At 40.8% G+C, this 22,954-nt stretch overlaps 1 protein-coding gene across 1 annotated transcript; it reads right to left on the bottom strand.

Moving 5' to 3' along the window:
- Positions 1–554: 554 nt before the first annotated feature.
- Positions 555–19,592, bottom strand: grp (gastrin-releasing peptide). The gene is made up of 3 exons (XM_067990046.1): positions 19,299–19,592; positions 15,528–15,778; positions 555–768 (listed from the first exon to the last, which is right to left on the bottom strand). Exons 1-3 carry the CDS (start codon positions 19,453–19,455, stop codon positions 715–717), a joined length of 462 nt encoding a protein of 153 aa, XP_067846147.1. The 5' UTR covers positions 19,456–19,592; the 3' UTR covers positions 555–714.
- Between the last annotated feature and the right edge of the window lie 3,362 nt (positions 19,593–22,954).

Genomic DNA, 22,954 nt, shown 5'->3' with positions numbered 1-22,954 from the left:
CTATTAGAACCACTTCTCTGTCCCCTGTGACAAATGCAGTTTACCAATTTTAACCATGTTAATGCTCATTGGTAGGAGTCAATGCTTCAAGTGTACTGCTTGTGAGTGAAATTCTCACAGCTACATTTTATGTAATATTAAACAGCTCTGGATTCAGCCAGGTTTTATCTACATGGTTTGCCCATGGAAGAGAGATTGATACATGGAGAATAAGTAGTCTATTATTCCTCCTTTTGCAGAAAATGAAATGTCCTGTCATCATCTACAATGAGCGTGGAAGAATCATTGCCAGAAGATTAGGTATGGTGTATGTTCAGAGAATGCACATGTGAATTCAACTGATTGCTCATCATCCATTTTTAAATGGGCTTTAATTACTGTGACTCTAGAAACTAATATGATATGGGTTAAGATTTTATTTTTATAATTCATAATGTAGCTGCAAACCAAAAGGTGAATGATTATAAAACACCAAAATAGTAAAATTATGATCTTTATATTGGAAGACCTTCCCTAACAATGCTTATTTACATTAAAAACATCAAAACATAATCTGCTGTGTGAAAATCATTTAGTTAATGTTCAGAGGTACAAGAACATTCAGTTATTTTAAAACAAAAGCAATTTTGTCTGGTATTTGGTACAGCTAAACACTTGGAGAAAAAACATAATAGTCTCTTTAGATTTACTTCTGGCAGGATTTTCATCGTGCATTCAACTTGGGGTTTCATCCTTCAGGTTCATAAATTGCAGAAGATAATCCACCATCTGTCAAAAACAAACATTGTCTATTAGCAAAAGACTGGTAATCTTAATCAATTAATCAACTGAGGACTGTTTAAAAGCAACAAGGTGAATATCTTGTTATTTTATTCTCCTATCCCTTATTATTCAGTTATTAATCTCACAAAAGGAAGGCAAAAAGAGCAAATAATAAACACTTCTGTAGTCTCCAGTCACAATGCCTTTTTGCAAATCTCTGGCAAGATATACACCATCATAGGACAAGATAAAGAGAGGCTCAGGCTTTTCCCCATGGTAAAGCACTCCACCTCTTGGCCAAACTGAAAATTTACGCAGCTCGCCCAATACATCAGGGAAGCAATCTTGCAACAGGAATCCCTAACAATTAAATAGTCAAATTACAACGACAACAATAGAAAAGTTAATGGAAGATGAGAATTTTAAATTAATAAGACAGCAACAAATGAAATAGCCCTCAAAATGCAAGACAGCTTGAAATTAGAAGCATTCAGAGAACCAAAATGAATTGCTTCAATCTTCAAACATGTATGGTTGCCAAGAAGGCTAATGTACTGATGAATCTCTCCCACAACCACTGTGCAACCAAGCTGTACAATGGATTCACAAAATATGTGTAAACATGACAATTCAATTAAAAAATATCCAGCATCAGCAATATTTTGCTTTTTACCATTCTTTATTAAAGAGGATAACCGACTGTTAGCTGTCTACCATTGCCTTTAGACAAGTGGCTTTCATACCACGACATCGCAGCTGCAGCGAGGAGCAGTTCACGAGGGCGCTGCGGATGAGCGTGGACAAATCTGGAGCCAGAGCCACAGATAGCAATGCCATTAGAAAAGAGCTGGAATGGGACAGGTGCCATTAAGCACCGAGTGGGAGCAAGGGGTGAAATGCGGACCCGACGGGAGCAATAACTTATTTCAAGCAGGCAACAGTGAGGCTGGAGAAACTGTCCAGATAGGAAAGAGAAAAAAAAGTTAAAATATCAAGAAATACTGAAAAATAACTTACCTTTTGCTTACCTCAAAATAGAAAAATAACATGACACCCCAGCACAAAGGAACAGATCACAGTTCACTCTACAATACCAACCAATGGTGAGAGCCTGCGGCTGCAGACGACTGAAAGCATTTGTTTTAAACCATACGTGCTCTCACAATAAATAAAATACAGAGTTACATTGTCTTGTAATGTTAGTTCACAAACATAACACTTCATTAATTGGAACCACCTATCACAGTGCTGCCAAGTTTATTTCGTTCATTTTTCACCTCTCCCAGGACACTGCATGGGAGGGGGGAGGAGTTTGAATGGAAGATGGGCATGATGGTATGTGTAAATTGCACCATGCTGGGATGGAGCAGGCGTGATGGACCAGCTGGTCTTTTCCTGTCCTTTTTCATATGTACGCATGTTTTTAATATATAACAGATTAGGTGGCATAACAATATAGTACAACTGAAGACAACTTTTTAAAAGGGAAGACCTCCCAAATTTGACCCTGCTGGTTGCTAAGAAATTGAAAAATGATATTGATTGCGAATGTCAAGTCAGATGTTTCTCATAGCTACATGATTTGACAAACCAAGTCCAACAACTGGTTAGCTCTGCATTTGAACATACATCCCCAGGGATGGAGCTCCATGCAACTGATGGAAGAGAGTTCCACAGGAATAATAATAAGAATTGTATAAAACTTGTTTGCTTTTATTCCATGCTAAAAAAATTTTTTAATGAGTGAGACAGAATGCTGCGGTGTAGTCGCGACTGTTTTTGTATTTCTGCTATAAACATGCATGTCTGCCTTATTCACTAACAAATTTAGCTGTGCTGTTGTAGTATTAGTGTTGTCGAGGACTGACAGCTCACCCACATCTCTTCAAAGTCACTTGTCTCTTGGCTTTGGACTGTACTGAATCTAGAAGCAAGTGGTAGGTTTTCGTTGAAGGAAGCCAACTAGTTGGATATAGGTTTGCAGGCCACTGAAATGACCAAACATGACAAACAGGCCAAGCTTTCATGAGGATTCACACTCTACCAGATTTTCAGTTACCTGTCCTGCTTGTTTCCCCTGTGTAGCTTAGATGTGTTTACCAAGCCAAAGAATTAAATGTTTGTAACTAAAGACAGCTAGGTACTCTTATCAAGTATAGGTGGATGGTTAACATCATGGTTAAACTTCCCAACAGAGTTACTGGCTTGTTCTTCTTTGTGCTAAAGATTGTACATCTTTTACTGTCCACTAGCTAATTATCTTCAGTCGCTTTTGATAGAGTTAACTATTCCGTAGGCATCGGAGTTAAAAGCAAAAAGATCAACATATTTTTGATGATATCGACTGCGAAACACACTGTTTAGATGCTATGACAAGATAGACATTTATTTGTCATGACTCATTGAGGAAGTCTGCATATGGTTCAACAGCCCACATCGTATGCTCCAAGAACCCAGCTTCCTAACAAGATCAGAAGGCACCACTGAAATGTTATCAGGTACTGATCTGACTTTGTGCTAGGCATTGAGAGAAGGAAACCCGCTGTCCTTAGCTGATCTGGCCTATATATGACTCCATTCCACACCAACATGGTAACTGCCCTCTGAAGTGGTCCAGCAGGCATTAAATTGTATCAAACATTAGGGTAACTAGGGATGGGTAATAAATGCCAGCCTGGCCAGTGACACCAACATCCTGAGAATTAATTTTGTTTAAAAATCACTATTTTTGGATTATTTTATGCACTTTGATGGAGATTTTGATACCGGAGGTTACATTTCTGACTTGTCAGTAAATATAGTTAGTAACTCCAATTGACCATGAATGCATTGCATATGAGTCCATTATTCTGAAGTTAGGCTGTCAGATTTAATTATTTTCCACTAATTCTTGGACCCTAACTTATAATGATGGAGAACAAAGCTGATGTCAAATCTGCACCTTTAGAGAGCTGAGGACAGGATCTTTTCAATCTAGAACTTAATCTGGGGATATGCTTCCATATCCTTTCGCCTGACTTTCTCCATGTATCAATGCGTTCCCACTTTTTAGGCAATGCTGCAGCAGATCTTTCACTAACTCAGGGTGTGAATCATTATTAATTAATAACTGCTTAGTTGAACGTTGTATACCGCAGCACTATATAAGACATGTTTGGCCTGATCAAGGTCTGGAGCATTTTGACTGGTATATGGAATGCCAATCGTAGAGGTGAAGTTGCTGATTATAAGAAAGATGCCCCCAGGTATTGACATTTGGGGAGTGAATTTCCGTGGAGGTTATCCTGCTCCTCTGTTGTAACTTTGCCAGAAGAGCAGCAGAAACCCCGGGTCTTCTACTAAAGTTGTGGAAATTCACTCCCTTGAACTTTTTCAGTGTTATGTGACAGCTACTTGGATCATCAAAGGATGGTGGACAGTAAACTGTTGTCAAGGGTCTTTTTCTGTCCTTGAGAAATACATCTGTACAAAAAAAATGTTCAATTCTAAATCTTGTTTGTGTAAGTTCACCATTTCATGCTTGGAATATATACTATCTGTGTTACAGTCCAACAGAAAGAAATCATACTCAGGGATGGATACAGCCTTATTCAATATCTACTCACTTAAGACTGATATCTAACATGTCAGGAATTGTCAGAAGCTACAATACCAGCAAGAGATGAAAGATTGCCACAAAGGCTGTGGATGCTTGTGGAATGTAATGTCAATTTATGATTCAGTGCCAGTTTGTCCACAGATATAGCCACTCGTGTCTGAAGCCACATTCTTGCTCAAACAACATAGCAGATTTGGCACTGCCTCCCATTCTTACACTAAAATTGGAATCCAAGTCCTGGTACATTGTTCGAGGAGTGTCTGTATATGGTTTGCTCCCCATCCCCATTACCAATTCCAAAAGAAATTTCTCCTTAGATGACCAGTCTAGGGCTACTACGTTCCATATTTCATGGTGGAAGATGAGACAAATTGGCCTCAATATGGTGCATAATTAAATTCATGTAGGCTACACATTCTTTCATCTGCTAGATAATACAAGCTCGCCTCTGATTCCATCCCCATCCCTAGCCACAGTCTCAGGCTGAACCAGACTCTTCGCAACCTTGGCATCCTATTTGACTCTGGCCTGAGCTTCTGACCCCATATCCTCTCCATCACAAAGAATGCCTACTTCTATCTCCGTAACATCGTCCGTTTCCACTCTAGCCTCAGCTTATCTGCTACTTAAACCCTCATCTATGCTTTTGTTACCTCCAGACTCGACAATTCAATGCTCACCTGGCCAGCCTCCCATCTTCCATCCTCCGTGAACTTGAGCTCATCCAAGACTCTGCTGCCCATATCCTGACCCATATGAAGTCCCGCTCACCCATCACCTCTGTGCTTGCTGACTTACATTGGCTCCTGGTCCATCAAAGCCTTGATTTTAAAATTCTCATTCTATATTCAAGTCTCTCTATGGCTTCACCCTTCCCTATCTCTGTAACCTCCTCCAACCCTACAACCATCCAAGAACTATGCGTTCCTCCAACTCTGGCCTCTTGTGCATCCCCCAATCCTTTCACCCAACCATTGGCAGCTGTGCCTTCAGCCCTATAGACCCTAAGCTCAGGAATTCCCTTCCTAAATGTCTCTGCCTCTCCACCTCCCTCTCCTCCTTTAAAACCCTCCTTAAAACCTACCTCTTTAACCAAGTTTTTAGTCATCCATCCTCATGTCTTCTTATTTGGCTCAGTGTCAATTTTTGTCTGATTACGCTCCTGTGAAGCACCTTGGGCTATTTTCCTACATTAAAGGTGCTATATAAATGTAAGTTGTTTTTTGTTGTAGACAATAGACCCAACATCTACTGTACCCTCCTCCTATCCCACTCTGATTAACTAAATATAGTTCTGGGATAACTTACAGTTCAACGACTGTTGGGCAGTCTGCTCTTTAGAATAAAATGACCAAAATATATCACAAGAGTTGCTACAATTTAAGGTAGGCTTGCTTATTTACACTGTGAATGCAAAAGATGCTATATCTACACATTAGCATTCAAAATTTCTGAATGGAATATCAGCTGCAAATAGCTGCATTTTGCTTCTCCTGTCTGTAGAACTCTCTCGGTCAATATTATTGCTTTGAACTATATTGCTTGCATGCAGAAAGCCAAATGCATTAACCATTATCAGCTCAAACTGGGCTGCTGGAACATGCATTAGGTCATGAGAAAGCTCTCTCTCTTCCCCAAGACAGACCTGTGGATATGCTCTGATTCTCTTGTACTCTCAGCAATTACAATGGCTATATTAGTAAGAAAACTGTCCTCATTTGATTGGCCTCACTGCAGTGTTCCAGTACCACTTCATATACAAAATAAGTGAAAGGGTGGAGCTGTTGTTTTTATAAGAACATAGGAAATAGGAGCAGGAGTAGGACATACGGCCCCTCGGGCCTGCTCCGCGATTCAGTAAGGTGATGGCTGATCTTCTACCTCTACTCCACTTTCCCGCCTGATCCCCATATGCCTTGATTCCCTTATTAAAAGCAGGTCTGCAGCTGCTTCAATAGCTCAGTGGATACAGGCACTACCCAATGTGATAGTAAGCTATACAGACTAGAAAACTACAAGTTCGATTCCTGGCCTACAATGAATTCGCTGATCTCAATTGGAGGAATTACTATTAACCTCAGTGGCGCTCGCTGGGGAGGGAATAACATCAGCTAGCTTTCCCATTCCTGGTCACAATTCAGTAACCCGTACTGACAGTGTGCATGTACAAACATCAGTTAAGATCAGATTCAAGCTCAACTGTTGGAACTGCGCTTCTCCACTCTACTTTCAAATTACCTATTGACAACCGCTGTCTAGATATATGCATGAAGAGCAACCATTTGGATGAAAATCACAAGTTTTAACTATAGAATACTTGGTAACCCTGTATATCTCTGCAGCCTTTTACCTAACATACAAAAATCAAGCAACACCGAAGATTGAACTGACCTCTGTACAGTGACAGACAGGAGGGCTGAACACTGCCTTAAAATGACTTGTTTTGTGTTCCAGCTCTGGACAGTTCTAACATTGAAAAATGCTTTTCCTCTAACTAAGGGAGAATCACTACCTTCCATCTAACATCTCACACCAGGTGGTAGCCACGTAGCTATCATTATCCTTGTGGTTTGTCAAATATGCTGGACGATAGCCAGTTTTGTACTATAAATTTCTGCTCAATATGACCCAGACTGTGACTGACAAGCTAATTTCACTTATAGCTCTACAGATTTTTAGAGAGACATTTTCATCCTATCAATCTATAGCCAGGTCCTAGAACTGATGAAGGACTGTCCTAACTCATTACTCAACACAGAACCCCCCTCCCCAATTCTCACCACTTCAATTTTGAGAAAAACATGCTTTTGGTTAAAGATCAACATCAACAAAAAGCATCAACAAAACTGTGTCTGCATAATTGTCAACCTCCAGCTAAAGATTGTTTATGAGACACCATATCTACATTATTATCTAATGATAATAGTGCATCATGGCATGAGAGACCATTAGTTGCCTGTTTCTGTATTGTTGTGGGATATGCAGGAGTCAATAGATTAATTGACGTGTGGGCCCAAAAAGGGAGGAAGGAGGGGGCTCAAGGGAAGGAGGGAGGCTGATATATATATATATTAAAAAAAGAGACTTCAAGCGTACTAGTTAGAATAGTCTCAGGGCAACTGATCAGCTCGATATCGCAGGGTCATTTGGGTCTGATCAACCAGAAGTCTTGTTCTTTAGCGAGGTTGTATTGCTACATAACATCTTTACTCTGAATTAGTGTGTTATAATTGTACTATTGTATTTTTAACATCTTTACTACTTTTCTTCTATTGTAACTCTTTATACTTGGAACAAACCAAATTCAAGCCCTTTTGATTAAAGACTGGAACCGTAAAGTAAGAACTTACATTTGGCGTCCAACGTGGGACAGCGAGATGTTGTTTTGTACAAATTATAAGTATTTATTATTGTTCCTGTTAACAGTATCTGTTTTTGGTCGTAAGAGACCTGTGTAAAAGTCCAGGGGTAGTACCGGTGTGAGTTGTTTAACGTGGTGAGAGATTATGTCCTCACATGGACTCACAATTGTGAAGGGTGGGTTGCTTAACATGGCGTGAGATCATATCCTTACATGGACTCACAATTTTAAAGGGTGGGTTGCTTTTAACATGACGTGAGATTATATCCTTACATAGACTCACATTTTGAAGGGTGGGTTGCTTAACATGGCGTGAGATTATATCCTCACATGGACTCGCGATTTTGGGAAAAAAACGTCTTTTTTTAAAAAAAGAAGAGAAGTATGTTTAACCATGGCAGATAAGATTGATATTGCGGGCAGATGGGAGGAAAAAATTGTCAGACTTTGTGTGAGGTGGAGCCTAAGATGAAGGAACTGGTAAAGGAGAAGAAAATTAAAGAGGATGATTGGAAAGTGGGAGTACAAGAGTTAGGGAGGTTAGGAGGGGAAGTTGAAGTTCTGAAAGATGAGGAACAGGAATATAAAAGAGATGGGGGGTAAACAACATGAACTGACGGTGGCGATTAGAACAATGGATGAACTAATGAAAAAGAGGAGAATCAGAAGGGACCTAACCGGGACACGGACTATGAGCTTAAGGTTTTGAATATGTACAGAATGGGTTTAAGTAGCACACTTCAGAAATTGAAAACTAGTTTACGTGAAAAGGGATAAATTGGTATGATGGAACAAAGAAGGAGAAAGGGGAAGATCCTGTCTCTTTTCTAGTTCAGCGTACTGTATCCTTAAAAGCCAGTGGCTGGCTACGCCTCCTTTCAATGCTTCTTATGTCTTTTTCCCTTTTGTGTAATGTTACAAGGATTTTGTTTAGCTGTGAAGGCTAACTTTTTCTTCAGTTATATTCAGTACTTTTACAGCCTTTTGGAAGGGTGCCTCAAGAACGAAAGATGATGTAATTTACTGGGTTTTAGTAAGCACGTGTTATTTTGATAATTTTATCTGTTCTGTATTGTGTTTAGTTTAGATATTTGTGTTTGTGTTTAGATATTGCTGAATTAAAATTTAAGTTATTCAGGTTAACTATTAATTTGTGAAAACCAGACTCTTATTGTGGCCACAGTTAAGTTCCGGTTATTGTAAATCATGTCGGTGTCTCTAATTCCAGTCAGGAGATTATCACATAAAATTAGCATTTTGAATTCCTTAAATGCTTATTGTGTTAAAATTGTGGGACATTTGAGGTGATTCCAATTCGTAATCATTTTGGTTGTACTAGAATGTGATAGCTGTTAGTAAACTGACAGCACCCTTGTGGCTGACTGCGTTCAAAAAAAAGTGACCAGGAAAAAAAGAATGATGAAAGGATCTCCTGCTATCTCTATAGCAACAATCTGGAGAAATCTTGACTAAATACCTAAGAGTTCATAAATTTTGGACACCTCTTAAATAAATGCTGTAACAACTATTGGAGTTTTATCTGAAACGTTTGTAGATAAAAAAGCTAGGCACAACCTATTCTTTCTAAAATGAGATGAACGAACTGAAATGCTATCGTCCTTGACACAAATGTGTTTAAAATTATCCTGAAAAATTCGGTATGGTTTTTATAAATTTACATGAAAGTTGCGTTGACGCATGCTGCACGAGTCTGACAATATCTGATTCCATCGTCATTTTTTCTGCAAAGATGTTAACCCCTTCCAAGGACACTAACATCTGTTTTTAATTCACCAAGCAACAACCTTTGTATTACTGAAGGTAAACATATTGGGCATTATTTGTGTTTCCCTTTGCTGTCAAATCCCCCTGAAATTGGGACAACTGAGGGCAAGGGAGAAATAATACTTTGCAAGAAATATCTACAAAATGGATAATGGTAAAAGGAGAGCTGGAGAATCATTTAAGTCCATAATAATATTTTTCACTGTAGCTTTCTGTGTAATGTATTATGATTTTCTTTGTCTGTATCATAATGTGTAATATTGATCAAATGAAACTTAGACTAAAAGAGCAAATGGCTTGAGAAAGGTATGTGATGCTAACAAAATGAGGACCTTAGATAAGGCCACATGGGGTAACCAGGGGCTGTTGGAGATTAAGACAGAGAAGTAGTAAAGGAAACCATTTTCTTGGATTACTTCTGTCGTTTAAAGTCCCTAATATTGAACGACTGACATACTTATGAAACAACGTAATGCTGGAAAAAAAAGGGAAGATCTACCCTTGGGAATCATGCATGGTAGGAGATGGTTTCCAACATAGGTCAGCACCCATGGGCTAGAATAATATCAGTGAGTTTGACATAGCCCAGATAATTGTCATCATAATTCTAATAGGTACAGTGTGTTGGTCCAAACGATTAATTAAGAGACTGTCACAGAAAACCCTGAACTTGGAATTGGCTGCTTTGATTAAAGGATAAGGGGTCAGGACCTAATTCCTTCGGTATAAACTTACATTTAGATTAGGTGTTTTTAACATATAATCTATATAAACCACTCACATTAATGCATCAACTGCACACTCTTATAAACATGAGTTAGCTAGGGATTGTAGAATAGTAGCTAAGAATCACAAAATAGCCAAGTTAAAGCCACCCAGGCTGAGCGATGTAATATTGAAAGCTGCTTGCATGTCAAGTAATGTGAATAACAAATTTGAGAAGCTCAGGATGGGAGAGAGAGAGACAGACAGACAGACAGACTAGCAGCCATTTATCTTGCTGTACTCTGATCAAGGGCACATGGATGTGTCAGTGTGATGTCACCCAAAACAGTGTCCTGGCTTGTGGTTTCACCCTAGAAGAACATCTCAGTAATTGTACTGTTGGCGTTCAAAGATGGAAATCGGGACGAGCAAAACACAGGTACATAGGAAGAGGTCATTACTGTGAAACAACATCGGACTTTGTTTTCCGTCATTGCAAGCTCGGTCCTGATCCCAGTGAACATTGATAATGCTACGGAAATTCAGGTGGAAATCGTTTTAAGGGAAGAAGCCGAGAAGACAGTTATACAGTTTAGACATCAGATTGCATCTCTGTCACTGAATCTTAAACCTATACTTGTAATGCTCTGTGTAATATCCTCAATGTGTAAGAGGCTACTTGAAAATGCTAAGGTTGGGGTGGCCAGGTGAGCCTATGGGTAATAACCCTTAGATTCAACAGGTGGGATATGTGAGAAAAACATGTTTTTCTGGCTTTCAGTTAAAGTTTGTTAAAAGCATCAACAAAACTGTGTCTGCATAATTGTCAACCTTCAGCTAAAGATTGCTTCTGAGACACCACGGGCATGATTTTTACTTGGAGCCAGGAACTCAGTGGGTGGGTAGATTTTCACAGGGGGACCCAGAAGTGAAATGAGTGCGTCGAAATCTGTGATCGCAACTCGACTGAAGGTAATTATTTTTGCTTCTGAGTTTCCGGTGCGAGATCCAGCCAGATTTACATGCGGGCTGTCGGGAGGGAGGGAAAGGAGCCAGGAATCGGAGAGGAGGGAGAGATCGTAGGCCGTGGAGAGAAGATCATAGGCAGAGAGGTGATTGGGTCAGCAGTCAGAGGTTGGATATTGGATGAAGATTCGGAGATGGGTGGGGGTAGGAGTCTACTATCGGGGGTCTTGGCCTTTGGGGTGGTGGGGGGGGGTGGTGAAGAGAAAATCGGACACTGGCGGGGGGGGGGGGGGGGTGGTGGTCAGCCAATTGCTGGGGTCTGATCATGCCAGGTAAGCTTGTTGAGCCTGGAGAGAACACACCTGCTTCTCCTAGGCCACAAGCAGTGCACTTGCCTGTTGATCTGGCCCTTCTCGCCTCCTTTCACCCGACGAGATTCAGAAGCCATGGGAAATCCGTGCAGGGGAGGTTAAATTAGTTTCAGACTTAGAATCAACAAAAAATTAAGTATCTCAACTATTTCAATAAGGTAAATTGCCCCTTTAACAATCCACCTGCTGGCATTAAGTGGGGACGGGACATCCAAATGTGCCTGGATTAAACCTGGAAGTGGATGCATTGCAGCTGGGTTGTGGTCGTGCTTCAAAAAGCTATTATTTTAACCTCCCACCCATTCTTTGGGGTTAAAATTACCCCCTATGTCTCTATTATCATCGAATATTTATAGTGCATCATGGCGTAAGAAACTGTTAGTTGCCTGTTTCTATATTACATCGAGTTACATCGAAACTACAGCACAGAAACAGGCCATTCGGAGAAAAGAGTCCCAGCCTGTTCAGCCTTTCCTGACAAATACATCCTTTCAGTTCTGGTATTATCCTTGTGACTCTTTTTTGCTCCCTCTCCAATGCCTTTATATCCTTTCTGTAATATGGGTATAAAGGAGCAGCGGAGGGAGAGAGAGCAGCCCAGAGAAAGCGTGGGAATCCCACCCAGAGGCCTGGTATAAAGGAGCTAGTGGAGAGAGAGAGAGAGAAAAAAATCTCCCCCCCCCCCCCCCCCCCCCCCCACTTCCCCCCCCCCCCCCCCCACTTCCCCCCCCCCCACTTCCCCCCCCCCCCCCCCCCCACTTCCCCCCCCCCCCCACTTCCCCCCCTTCCCCCCCCCCCCCCCCCACTTCCCCCCCCCCCACTTCCCCCCCCCCCCCCCCCCCCACTTCCCCCCCCCCCCCCCCCCCCCCCACTTCCCCCCCCCCCCCCACTTCCCCCCCTTCCCCCCCCCACAACAGGAGCCGGGGGGTATAAAGGAGCAGCAGAGAGAGAGTAACAAAAAATCAAGGATTGACGTCACAGGACAGCAGGTAGGTAACTGGTCTGTTTTTTTGGCTCTCTAAGCTAGGGCAGTAGGTTAAACTTAGAGCTGGGTAACTATTACTTTATTAAATCAATAGCTTAAACTAGATAAACTAATTAGTTAATAAAACTTAAAATATCCAGTGAATAAAAACTTTAACTAATCAAATATATAAAACGAGGATAGATAGGGATGGCAGGGCAGGTGGCGTGTCGTAACTGCAGCATGTGGGAGATGGTGGAGACCAGCGTGATCCCAGGCAACCACATCTGCAGTAAGTGTCTGCAGCTCGAGGAACTTTGGCTCAAAGTTGTTCAGCTGGACTCCGGGCTGCAGACATTGCGATGCATCCGGGAGGGGGAGAGTTATCTGAACACTTAGATCCAGGAAGTAGTCACACCCCTTAGGTTAGTAGTAGTTTAGATCTGTTCAGTGGTCAGGGACAGGAAGATGTGACTGTGAGTCAGGCAGGTATGGGGACCCAGGATGTAGTGATGGAGGAGCCTCAGCCCTTAACCTTGTCCAACAGGTACGAGGTACTTGCTACCTGTGTGGATGAGAACAAAGAATGCAGAAAGGATGGGCAAACTGACCACGGCACTATGGTACAGGAGGCCATTCAAGTGGGGGGAATAAAAAGGAATGTGGTGGTGTTAGGTGATAGTAATGTCAGGGGAATAGATACTGTTCTCTGCAGCTGCGACCAAGAGTCCCGAAGGCTGTGTTGCCTACCCAGTGCCAGGGTTAAGGATTACAGTTAGGATCAAGAGTTACAATAGAAGATAAGTAGTAAAGATGTTAGAAATACAATAGTACAATTAGAACACACTAAGTAAGAGTAAAGATGTTATGTGGCAATGCAACCTGACTAAAGAACAAGGATCCTGGTTGATCAGACCCCAGTGACCCAGTGATATTGAGCCGACCAGTTGCTCTGAGAATATTCTAACTAGTACGCTTTAAGTCTCGATACATATATATGTTACAACCACCCATTAGTTAATAAAGGACTTTGAGCTCCCCCCACCCCCACCAGACACACACACCTCCTTCCTCCCTTTTTGGGCCCACACAATCAATCTGTTGAGTCATGCACATCTCTCAACTTTTCAAAAGGCCTTTGATAGTACCGCCTAGTAGACTCATGGCTAATGTCAGAGGAGTCAGGGGACATGTAGCAGAATGGATAGCAAGTTGGCTACAAAACAGAAAACAGAGAGTAGGGGTTAAAGGTAGCTACTCAGACTGGCAAAAGGTGGGAAGTGGTGTTCCACAGGGATCGGTGCTGGGACCACTGTTGTTCACAATTTACATTAACGATTTGGATTCGGTAATCAGAAGTACAATTTCAAAATTTATGATCGACATCAAATTGGGGGGTGTAGTTAATACAGAGGAAGAATGTGTCAAAATACAAGATGACATTAATAAACTTTCAAAATGGGCGTGAAATTGGCATATGAACTTCAATGTAGATAAGTAGAAGGTGATGCATTTTGGTAGGAAGTATAAGGAGGTCACATACTGCTTGGATAATAAGAGTCTAAATGGGATAGAGGAGCAAAAGGATCTCAGGGTACAGATACACAAATCACTAAAAGTAGCAACACAGGTTAATAAGCCCATAAAAAGACAAATCAAACACTGGGGTCCGTTTCTTGAGGGATAGAATTGAAAAGTAGATAAGTTATGTTAAACTTGTATAGAACCTTGGTTAGATCACACTTGGGATACTGTTAACAGTTCTGATCTCCATATTATAGAAAGGATATAGAGGCATTGGAGAAGATACAAAATAGATTCACAAGGATGATACCAGAACTGAGGGGATATAAGTATCAGGAAAGGCTGAGGCTCTTTTCTCTAGAAAAGAGAAGGCTGAGGGGTGACCTGATAGAGGTCTTTAAGATAAATGATAGGGTTTGATAGGGTAGACATAGAGAAAATGTTTCCACTTGTGGGGGAGTCCAAAACTTGAGGTCATAAATATAAAATAGTCGCTAATAAATCCAATAGGGAATTCAGGAGAAATTTCTTTACCCAAAGAGTGGTAAAAATGTGGAACGCGCTACCACAGGGAGTAATTGAGACAAATAGCATAGATGCATTTAAGGGGAAGCTAGATAAGCACATGAGGGAGAAAGGAATAGTAGGGTACGCTGATAGGGTTAGATGTAGTAGGGAGGGAGGAGGCTCGTGTGAAGCATAAATGGCGGCATAGACTAGCTGGGCCAAATGGCCTGTTTCTGTGCTGTGGTTTTGATGTAACTCGATATAGCAATAAATCTGAAAGAGCCTTTGCTATGGAGCACATTCATAGGAAATGATATCTGACAATATCTAAATCAAATTTATTTTTTTCTTCCTTCAATTTTCCCCACTTCCTTTCTGATGGAAGTATATTTTTCCATAGGCACTGTCCACCCTCCACTACTTAACCAAAGTAGCTAGACTTCATGTCTGAACCTATATAATAGTTACTGGTGTTAATTGTATGATTTATATCAGTGAGTGTTAATTGTATTCAGGTGGTGAGTATTAACTGGGGCCTCTCTTGTATCCTTTTTATTGAGAGCTTATCTCGGGTGTGTAAGGGGAATTTCTTTGAATAAAGGCTTGGAAGCAACTAAAGGCCAGGCTCTAGTATTCTATCCTTCACCACATGGCTATCGAATTTTAACAGCTGGTCTGCTAATCCCACATCTGGGGCATTTACAGGCAAATAGATCCATTCTACACCTGACATCCACTTTCTAGCGGAAGTCATTGCATAGTAATCAGGAACAGAAACCCTGGATGGTTTTCCCTACTCCAGTTCAGGATTGCTGAGTGTAACTCTAGTCCCCCACTATCTGCAGCTGAGATCACCCAACTCTGCACTATCAGGGTTTGAACTTGGGACATGCTGGTCTTAATGAATCAGTTACACATTCTTTTTACCAAGTAATCCATCAACAGAGCTGTCCATTTTTTAAAAATTGGTTTTTGAATACTTGCCTCTTTGAAGTTGTTGTCGTCAGTTGTCTGCCATGGCTTCTTGTTAAATACTGGAAAGTCTTCCCTTATTTGCTGAACCTTTCTGGATGTTGTTCCTTCCAACAAATTTAAGAAATTCTTGGCTATCTCAGCCCATTGCAGGTTGTCTTCTGGCTGCTTAGCATTTTCTGACAGAACTGGATATACCATGTTGTCACTGTTGGCGTAGCCATAAAGGGCATCGTCGATGCTTTTTTTCCCCATCAAATGACCTTTAAAAAACAAGGAAATTTACACTGAAATTAAAGTACAATTTAAACATGATAGACAGATTTTTTTCACTGGAGCTACTCAGACTTCACTGGCTCTTTACATCCCCTTCCAGGATTTTCCACCAGAAGTCACAGGAGACATAGAATATGTCTGCACTAAAATGGGTGGCATATTAAAACTGGATGCAAATAATGGGAATATATTGCACAATGTATTTCCTATTATTTTTATGCAAGCAATGCTTAGTGTATCAAGGGTCCTTATGACGGGCATTTAAAATTTAAAGCACCATCTTAGCCTTTGCAGTTGATCACAGGGCTATTAAGACCTTTTGCAGCCATTTTTCTGCCCTCCCTAAGCAGGGTCCACGACGGAGAAACTCCTGCCCCACCGAAAAGATACTAACTCAAGCTGGCACCGGAACTATAAGAGTGTCATTAGAGGCAGCTTAATGGCTCATGCCCTTATTGTCAAAAGTGGGATCGAATAAAAGTTGACAATGCTGTCAAGAGGATCCTAAAAATCCCTTGTTCCAATTTTTCCAATAAAGTAAACACAAATATCTACAAAAGTAACAGAAACATTTTAAATCCTAGTCATATGTTACTCCATCACATACAAATGGTAGGACAGAATGAGGCAGTTTTACAATTCTGGGATCTTAATTACACAATTCCTAGCAAAGATCCACTAAACAAAATAGCTACCGAGAGAAACACAAACACCCAGAAAGCAACTTCCCACATATGGGGCATCACAGGCAAGATGAACATTGTAAAACACACCTCTAATATATAACAAACTATATAAAACAGTTCTTGCTTCTCAATGCACAGCAGGTCAATCAGCATCGAAAGAAAGAAAGATACAGGTTTATGATTTAGGTGTAACCCATCATCAGAATGGCCTGCTGCAGATTTCCAGCATTTCCTCTTTTTATTTATAATTTCCAATATTCATGATTCTCTTTTTACCTCACTCTTTCTTCTACCTGTGAGGATAAATTACAATTTTTTTCTAGTTACAAGCAGACAGCTGGAATCCCTCAATATTAGGTTTCCCAGCAAAAGGGGAATCTCTTCATTGATGTGTGCAGCAGATCCGATGGTAGGTAGTCCCCTACAGTGAGGTGTGAACCATCATTTGTTGTGGTCCTTGATGCCTATCTTGGACCTCAAAAGTAATTTCAAAAACTCAGTACTGACCAGAACAAAATGGCATTAGTCCAACAGCTCCACTACATGGTTTGAGTCAAACAAATGCAGTCCAATTGCAAGTACTTCGGAAAATTATTATAAAGTTTCTATCAATCAATCAAGATAACATTTGGAAGAGCTGCCAATGGAACAGAGCGTACATTGGTTGACAGTCCTGCTGCATCTGGGTTCAGAGTGTCCGTGGAAAGTTGGAATGGGTCCCCCCTCTCCCAATTGGTTTGTAAGAAATAACTTACATTTATATAGCACCTTTCACATCTTCAGGAGGTCCCAAAGTGTTTCATAGCCAATTAATTACTTTTGAAATGTAATCACTCTTGTTATGTAGGTAAGCATGGCAGCCATATTGCATATAGCAGCAAAATAAATGACCAGCTAATCTGTTTTGGTGGTATTGGTTGTGGAATAAATGTTGGCCAGGACTCCAGAAGAACTCCTCTGCTCTTCTACGGATAGTGACATGGAATCTTTTATATCCACCTGAACAGGCAGACAGAGCCTAGTTAAAAACATTGCATTCAAAAGACAGCACCTCCAACAATGAACCCCACCCCCTTGATACTGCATTGTCCTCCTAGATTACCCTGTCAACATTTAGAACAGTGCTTGGCAACAATATTAAGAATTGTAACAAAAAGTGTAGGAAAACTAAATTTTAAGCAAAATAAATTTGTACAGCCTTAATCCAGTCCTCATTGGGCAAAGGCAAACGCACAGAACTGCTCTTAATTTGATACAATTTCAATGAGATAATCTATAGATTTGCTTGTATAAGAAATAGAAAAATGGTTGATTGGAATGCTGTTCTGAGGTCGAGGTTGCGACTAAACCTGACCTCAATAATACTGCTGACTGGGCCTTTAAATCCGTCATTGCGGTTAACAGGTCGATCTGTTATTACAAACGTTAACAAAAGATGGCGCAAGACGATCGCCAAAAAAAACCTTTTCTGTATCAGTGGGATGCAACAGTGGCCTTCTTTAGGGTCACATAAAAATCAGATGTGATGAAGTGCAAAAATATCATGTGCAATTCCTGTGACCGACAAAGCAGAATTGTGTCAATTTCAAGAATTTTTTTTTTTAAGTGCGAACTATGAAGTTGACAGCCTTTTAGAGTTTGGAAATTTGGTATGAATATTGGAAATTGAAAAAGTAACGCTTTTTAAATTAATTTACACGGATAATTAGTAAAAAAAATATTGCTGAGTTTGTTTATATGCGGACGATCCCATTGCCTCACAAGTTATGTTACTAGGGTAAACATATGCGACTTTGCAATTGATTATAAAATAACTTTGTGTGTTTGTTTTCTGGTCACTGGGTGGCTCTGGAAACTGTCCAGTGTTCTCGCTTTACATCGATTCTGAAAGTGACATTTTTTGGGTGGTGAAATGACGGCTTTAGGGGACGTTGAAAATCCTGCCTGGAAACGAAGTACCGAATTCTAAAGAGGGAAAGAAACTTAAAGAGTACAATAAAGGAAACAATAGCTTTCATTTGACCCTGAGGTGTATCCCTTTTCTTGCTGCGTTCTTTACCCTAAAGGGAAGGTTAAATCCTTCACTTTCATAGCAAATTAGACCAGGCTGCGGGAGAAGGAGGTAGGTGAAATATAGCGGCGGGTTAGACGGGATGGATCAATCGGGATGGATTGTTCGACCTGCTGAACATTGAGGTCCTTTAGGGTGCGTTTTGCAGGTTACGTTTATTGTGGTCCGGCTAAACCTTCTTAATAGAAGACATCACTGAGTTTCATTATTCACCCTAATCCTTTGCGCTTGTTTGAAAAATGAGTGTTAAAAATGCTCGGTTAAACATTCCTACAGATGCAATGTTCTGCACGAGTGGGTCGATCGGGCGCAAAACAATCTCTATTCATATCTTATAAAGCACCACAAACGATCAACGCCGAAGAGTCGACAAAACTACTTAGGAGGATGCAAAAAGGGACAAAGTTGTACCAGATTAGAGATAGCGCACAAACAAAAGAGCAGAGGCGGAATAAAGCGCCGTCCGCCTGTACTGAAATAAAAAAAAACATTTAAAAACAGCTTTGTACTTTCAACAAAATACAGGTGACGAGTCCGACTCAGCGACATCTGAGAGGGAGGAAGTGCAAAGAAATTGCATCTTGTAATCAGTTACCTAGCCCCGCGTATCAAGGGAGAAAGGGATTTAAAACATTAACGATTGATGAAATACAAAACAGTCTGGTTTAAGTAATGACAACAAATGAGGAAATGAAATGTCCAGTCTGCCTCTTGACAAGCAGAGTTACACCTTTAAAAGCGAATACTCACCCACCGCCCAGTGACTGCCCCTGGGGAACATCTTGGGCACACTGCCTTGGTTTTGAACAGGAGCTGCGAGTCCATAGTGGACCTTAGAACTTGTAATACTTAAAACTATAAGAGAAAAGAGAAAACGATATTTCCATAAAATAAATTCAGACCCCATCTCACTAGTAGCACACGAATCTCCCTCCCTCTCTCTCTGTCTCCTAGTCTGGAGCTGCACTGTCCGGATTGTTTGAGAAGGAGCCTTCTTTTTCCCACCCGCTCTTCACTTACAATAGATGATCTCTGTCTCCCTTCAGCTGTGAGCGGAATTTATAAGAAACTATGACGAAATCGCGGGTAGCTGACAAAATTAAACTAGCTGACGATCGCTTACGTGATTTTTTTTGTGTAGTATAAATCAAGGGTTACGTTATCATCCATCTCTATTTCGGAGTGATTTATTGTGAGTTGTATCTCCCAACACCGGATACGTTAGCATCATGCTTCCACAGGGGATACAATTGTTTTTATTTTGGCAAATTGATCGAGATTTTCCACCGTGGTGAAAGAACGCAGTGGAAAAACACAAGCTGGTTGTGTATTTTTTGCTTCAATGTTCTTTGTTAAATCCACAGTAAACAACCGTCACCGCCTCTCATCCCTCTCACTGACAGCCTTGCATATAATGGTGTTAACAGATTCTTATTAAGTGGCGAGTTGTACAAAAAAACAGCGTTTGTCTATTAACACACTTTTTCGGACTGTTAGTGATATAGTCCACCCCTTCACCCACATTCTAAAGACAGTGTTGATAGGAAATCTTGCATCATTCGCGGTTTATTTACCTGATTACTTATGGCTTGAGATTTCCAATTTACCAACACCTGCAGCGAAAACAAAACAAAGCTGAAAGCCCAGCGATTCCATTATAAATCATACCCTGTGGGTCTTCAGCGAACAGCCATCCAACCTGCCTCGTTCTCTCCCTGTTTTCCTACTTTGAAATCACTTGGCCCATTAATGTCCTTTCATTCTCTCCTTTATTCCTGTTTTTATTTATTCGTTAGTTTTCTCACACCTCCCCATCTCCCCGTGCATTGCTCTCTTTTTCAACTCTGTTAGCCTTTCTCTTGTGTGTTTTTTCATGAACTTCACTTCCTTTTGTTCTCATTATTTACTCATTCCCTTGTTTATTTCTATTTTGTTGTTTTTCAATCATTGTTCCCGTAGTTCTCGTCATTCTTTCATTCACGTTGCACTGATGTATAAATTATGGCCCAGTAAAGTTCCCTTTGTAGGTAAAAGTATAAATACTGTTGAAGGGATTGCCTATGCTATTGGTGAATTCAGGAGGTTAAATATTATTAGTTTTACACAGAAACCATTCGTTATGCTTTTTTTCTAATATATTAAGAATTTTCGGAAGTCAGTCTTCGAGTGAAGCAGTGATATAGCATGAATCTGAACTACTATTGCCTCCCGTCAAAAGTCTGCAAATAAATCTTTCAAAATTCTACTTTAACCCTTTGAGTGTTATTTTTTCCCCTGACACACTGTTGGTAATTCGCACATTCCCAAATGTCCGTGTTTTTCTTTTGTTTTACTTTCCCATTTTCTAATGTTTTATTATTTTTTTCCTTTTTGTTTTTAGGGCGAGATTACAATTCACGGGTTTCCCGATTTACCTGTCTGAGTAATTCAGTTGTTATAAATTAACTCTAGCAATCATCCTATCTTGAATTAACTCTCAAAGTAAACTATTCTCTGCAGCAAAAATAGAAAGTGGTGAAAATACACAGCAGGTAAGTCAGCAGACCAAAGAGAAAAGGGTTAATGTTTTAGGGTGGAATTGTTCATCAGAGATGGCCCCAGCCAAACGGTTAACCTAATTTTCCTTTCAGATCCTGACTGACCTGTGTATTTTCAGCTTTGCCAAACTTCCAGCATTGAAAGATGTCCTTTGTTAATTCTTCGAGTTTATTAATATAGTAATCACCAAGCAACTACTTTGAAATTGAGGATTAATCCCTCAAGTAACGAGTTTTATATGTCTGTTTATAAAATCCCTTACGTCCTGTCTCTTGACCGACATTGTCTTTCTTCCTCACCCTGTCCCCCTTTCCCCACGCGGCTATGTGCAGTGGCAGAGGAAGTAGCTGGCAGGTTCTGACCAGTCTCTGAACACAAGACAGCTCAACGAAGGGTGGGGGACTTTCTTAGATAACAGTAAAGTTCACTCGGTCTATGGGGATCCCAATGGGTATCTGCAGCATGAAACTTTTCTGTTCGTTCCCCTCACTAATATTCCCGAACTGAAAATAACAGCCTAGTTTAGCGATGTTATCACATCAGTTATTGTAGCTCGTTGACTCCAGTAATCGTTTGCACTAAATAAGAGGCGAGGTCATAAATTTAGGCTCGGGGATATGGCACTATCATTCGTCACATTAATTCCTAGCTGGCTATATGCGAATGAAATTAAACCAACCCTCTAAAGACGAATGTTCAGTGATGTACGTGTTCCTGAATTGCAGTTCTGATTTGTTGTGATGCACTGTTGAATAATCCGTGCATGCAATATCTGCAAATAAGAGAAGATAGTACGTGTTACAGTAACGTGAGTGCACGCACCTCAGTGGTGTGGTGACCCATTTGGAGGGAGCGCGCTTCACAATCAGAAGAAACGTTTTAATTTTGCAAACATTCCCCTGCTGTTCTATTAGACGCACTGAGTATCCGATTACATTTTATTTTATATCATTCGTGCGGCGTCGATCCATTGGCACCTTTTACCACCCAATGAAGTTTCTTAAAATAGTTGCAGCGTCCTTCTCATGTTTGGAAATCTTCTCTGGAACGTTGCCCTCCCCCCAGATACTTGGGGGTAGAATTTCCACGGTAGTTCCCCGCTCTCCCGCCGTCATTTCGGCAGAAACAGCGGAGGTGAATTTCCACGGAGGTTCTGCTGGTGGACCACTTATCCGGTTAATGGTGGTATTGTTTGAAAGAAATGTTAGCCAGGTTGTCCTTTGCTGCACTATTTCCTGTACCATGAAGTTCTTCTTGTAATGTGGCGACCAGTACTGCACACACTACTCCCAGATGGCATGAACTAATATCCTAAACGGGCTCAGTAACACACCTTGTGATGGCAATCCATTCCAAGTGCTACAAAGCTTAAGATCCTACATGCCTTATTTACTGCTGCACACTACGCCAACAACTTAAATAATTAGAACATAAGAAATAGGAGCAGGAGTAAGCCACATGGCCCTTCGAACCTGCTCCTCCATTCAATCAGATCGTGGCTGATCTTGGACCACAACTCCACTTTCCTGCCCGATCCCCATATCCCTTGATTCCCCTAGAGTCCAGAAATCTGTCCATCTCAGCCTTGAATATATTCAATGATTCAGCATCCACAGCCCTCTGGGGTAGAGAATTCCAAAGATTCACTACCCTCTGAGTGAAAAAATTCCTCCACATCTCAGTCTCAAATGACCAACCCTTATCCTGCGACTATGCCCCCTAATTCAAAACTCTCCAGCCAGGGGAAACAACCTCACAGCATCTACCCTATCAAGCCCATGCATAATCTTATATGTTTCAAATAGATCACCTCTCATTCTTCTAAACTCCAGAGAGTATAGGCCCACTCTACTCAATCTCGCCTGATA

Source organism: Heptranchias perlo, chromosome 1 (assembly GCF_035084215.1).
Source record: "Heptranchias perlo isolate sHepPer1 chromosome 1, sHepPer1.hap1, whole genome shotgun sequence".
Lineage (NCBI taxonomy): Eukaryota > Metazoa > Chordata > Chondrichthyes > Hexanchiformes > Hexanchidae > Heptranchias > Heptranchias perlo.
This window is presented reverse-complemented; position numbering and strand designations above follow the sequence as displayed.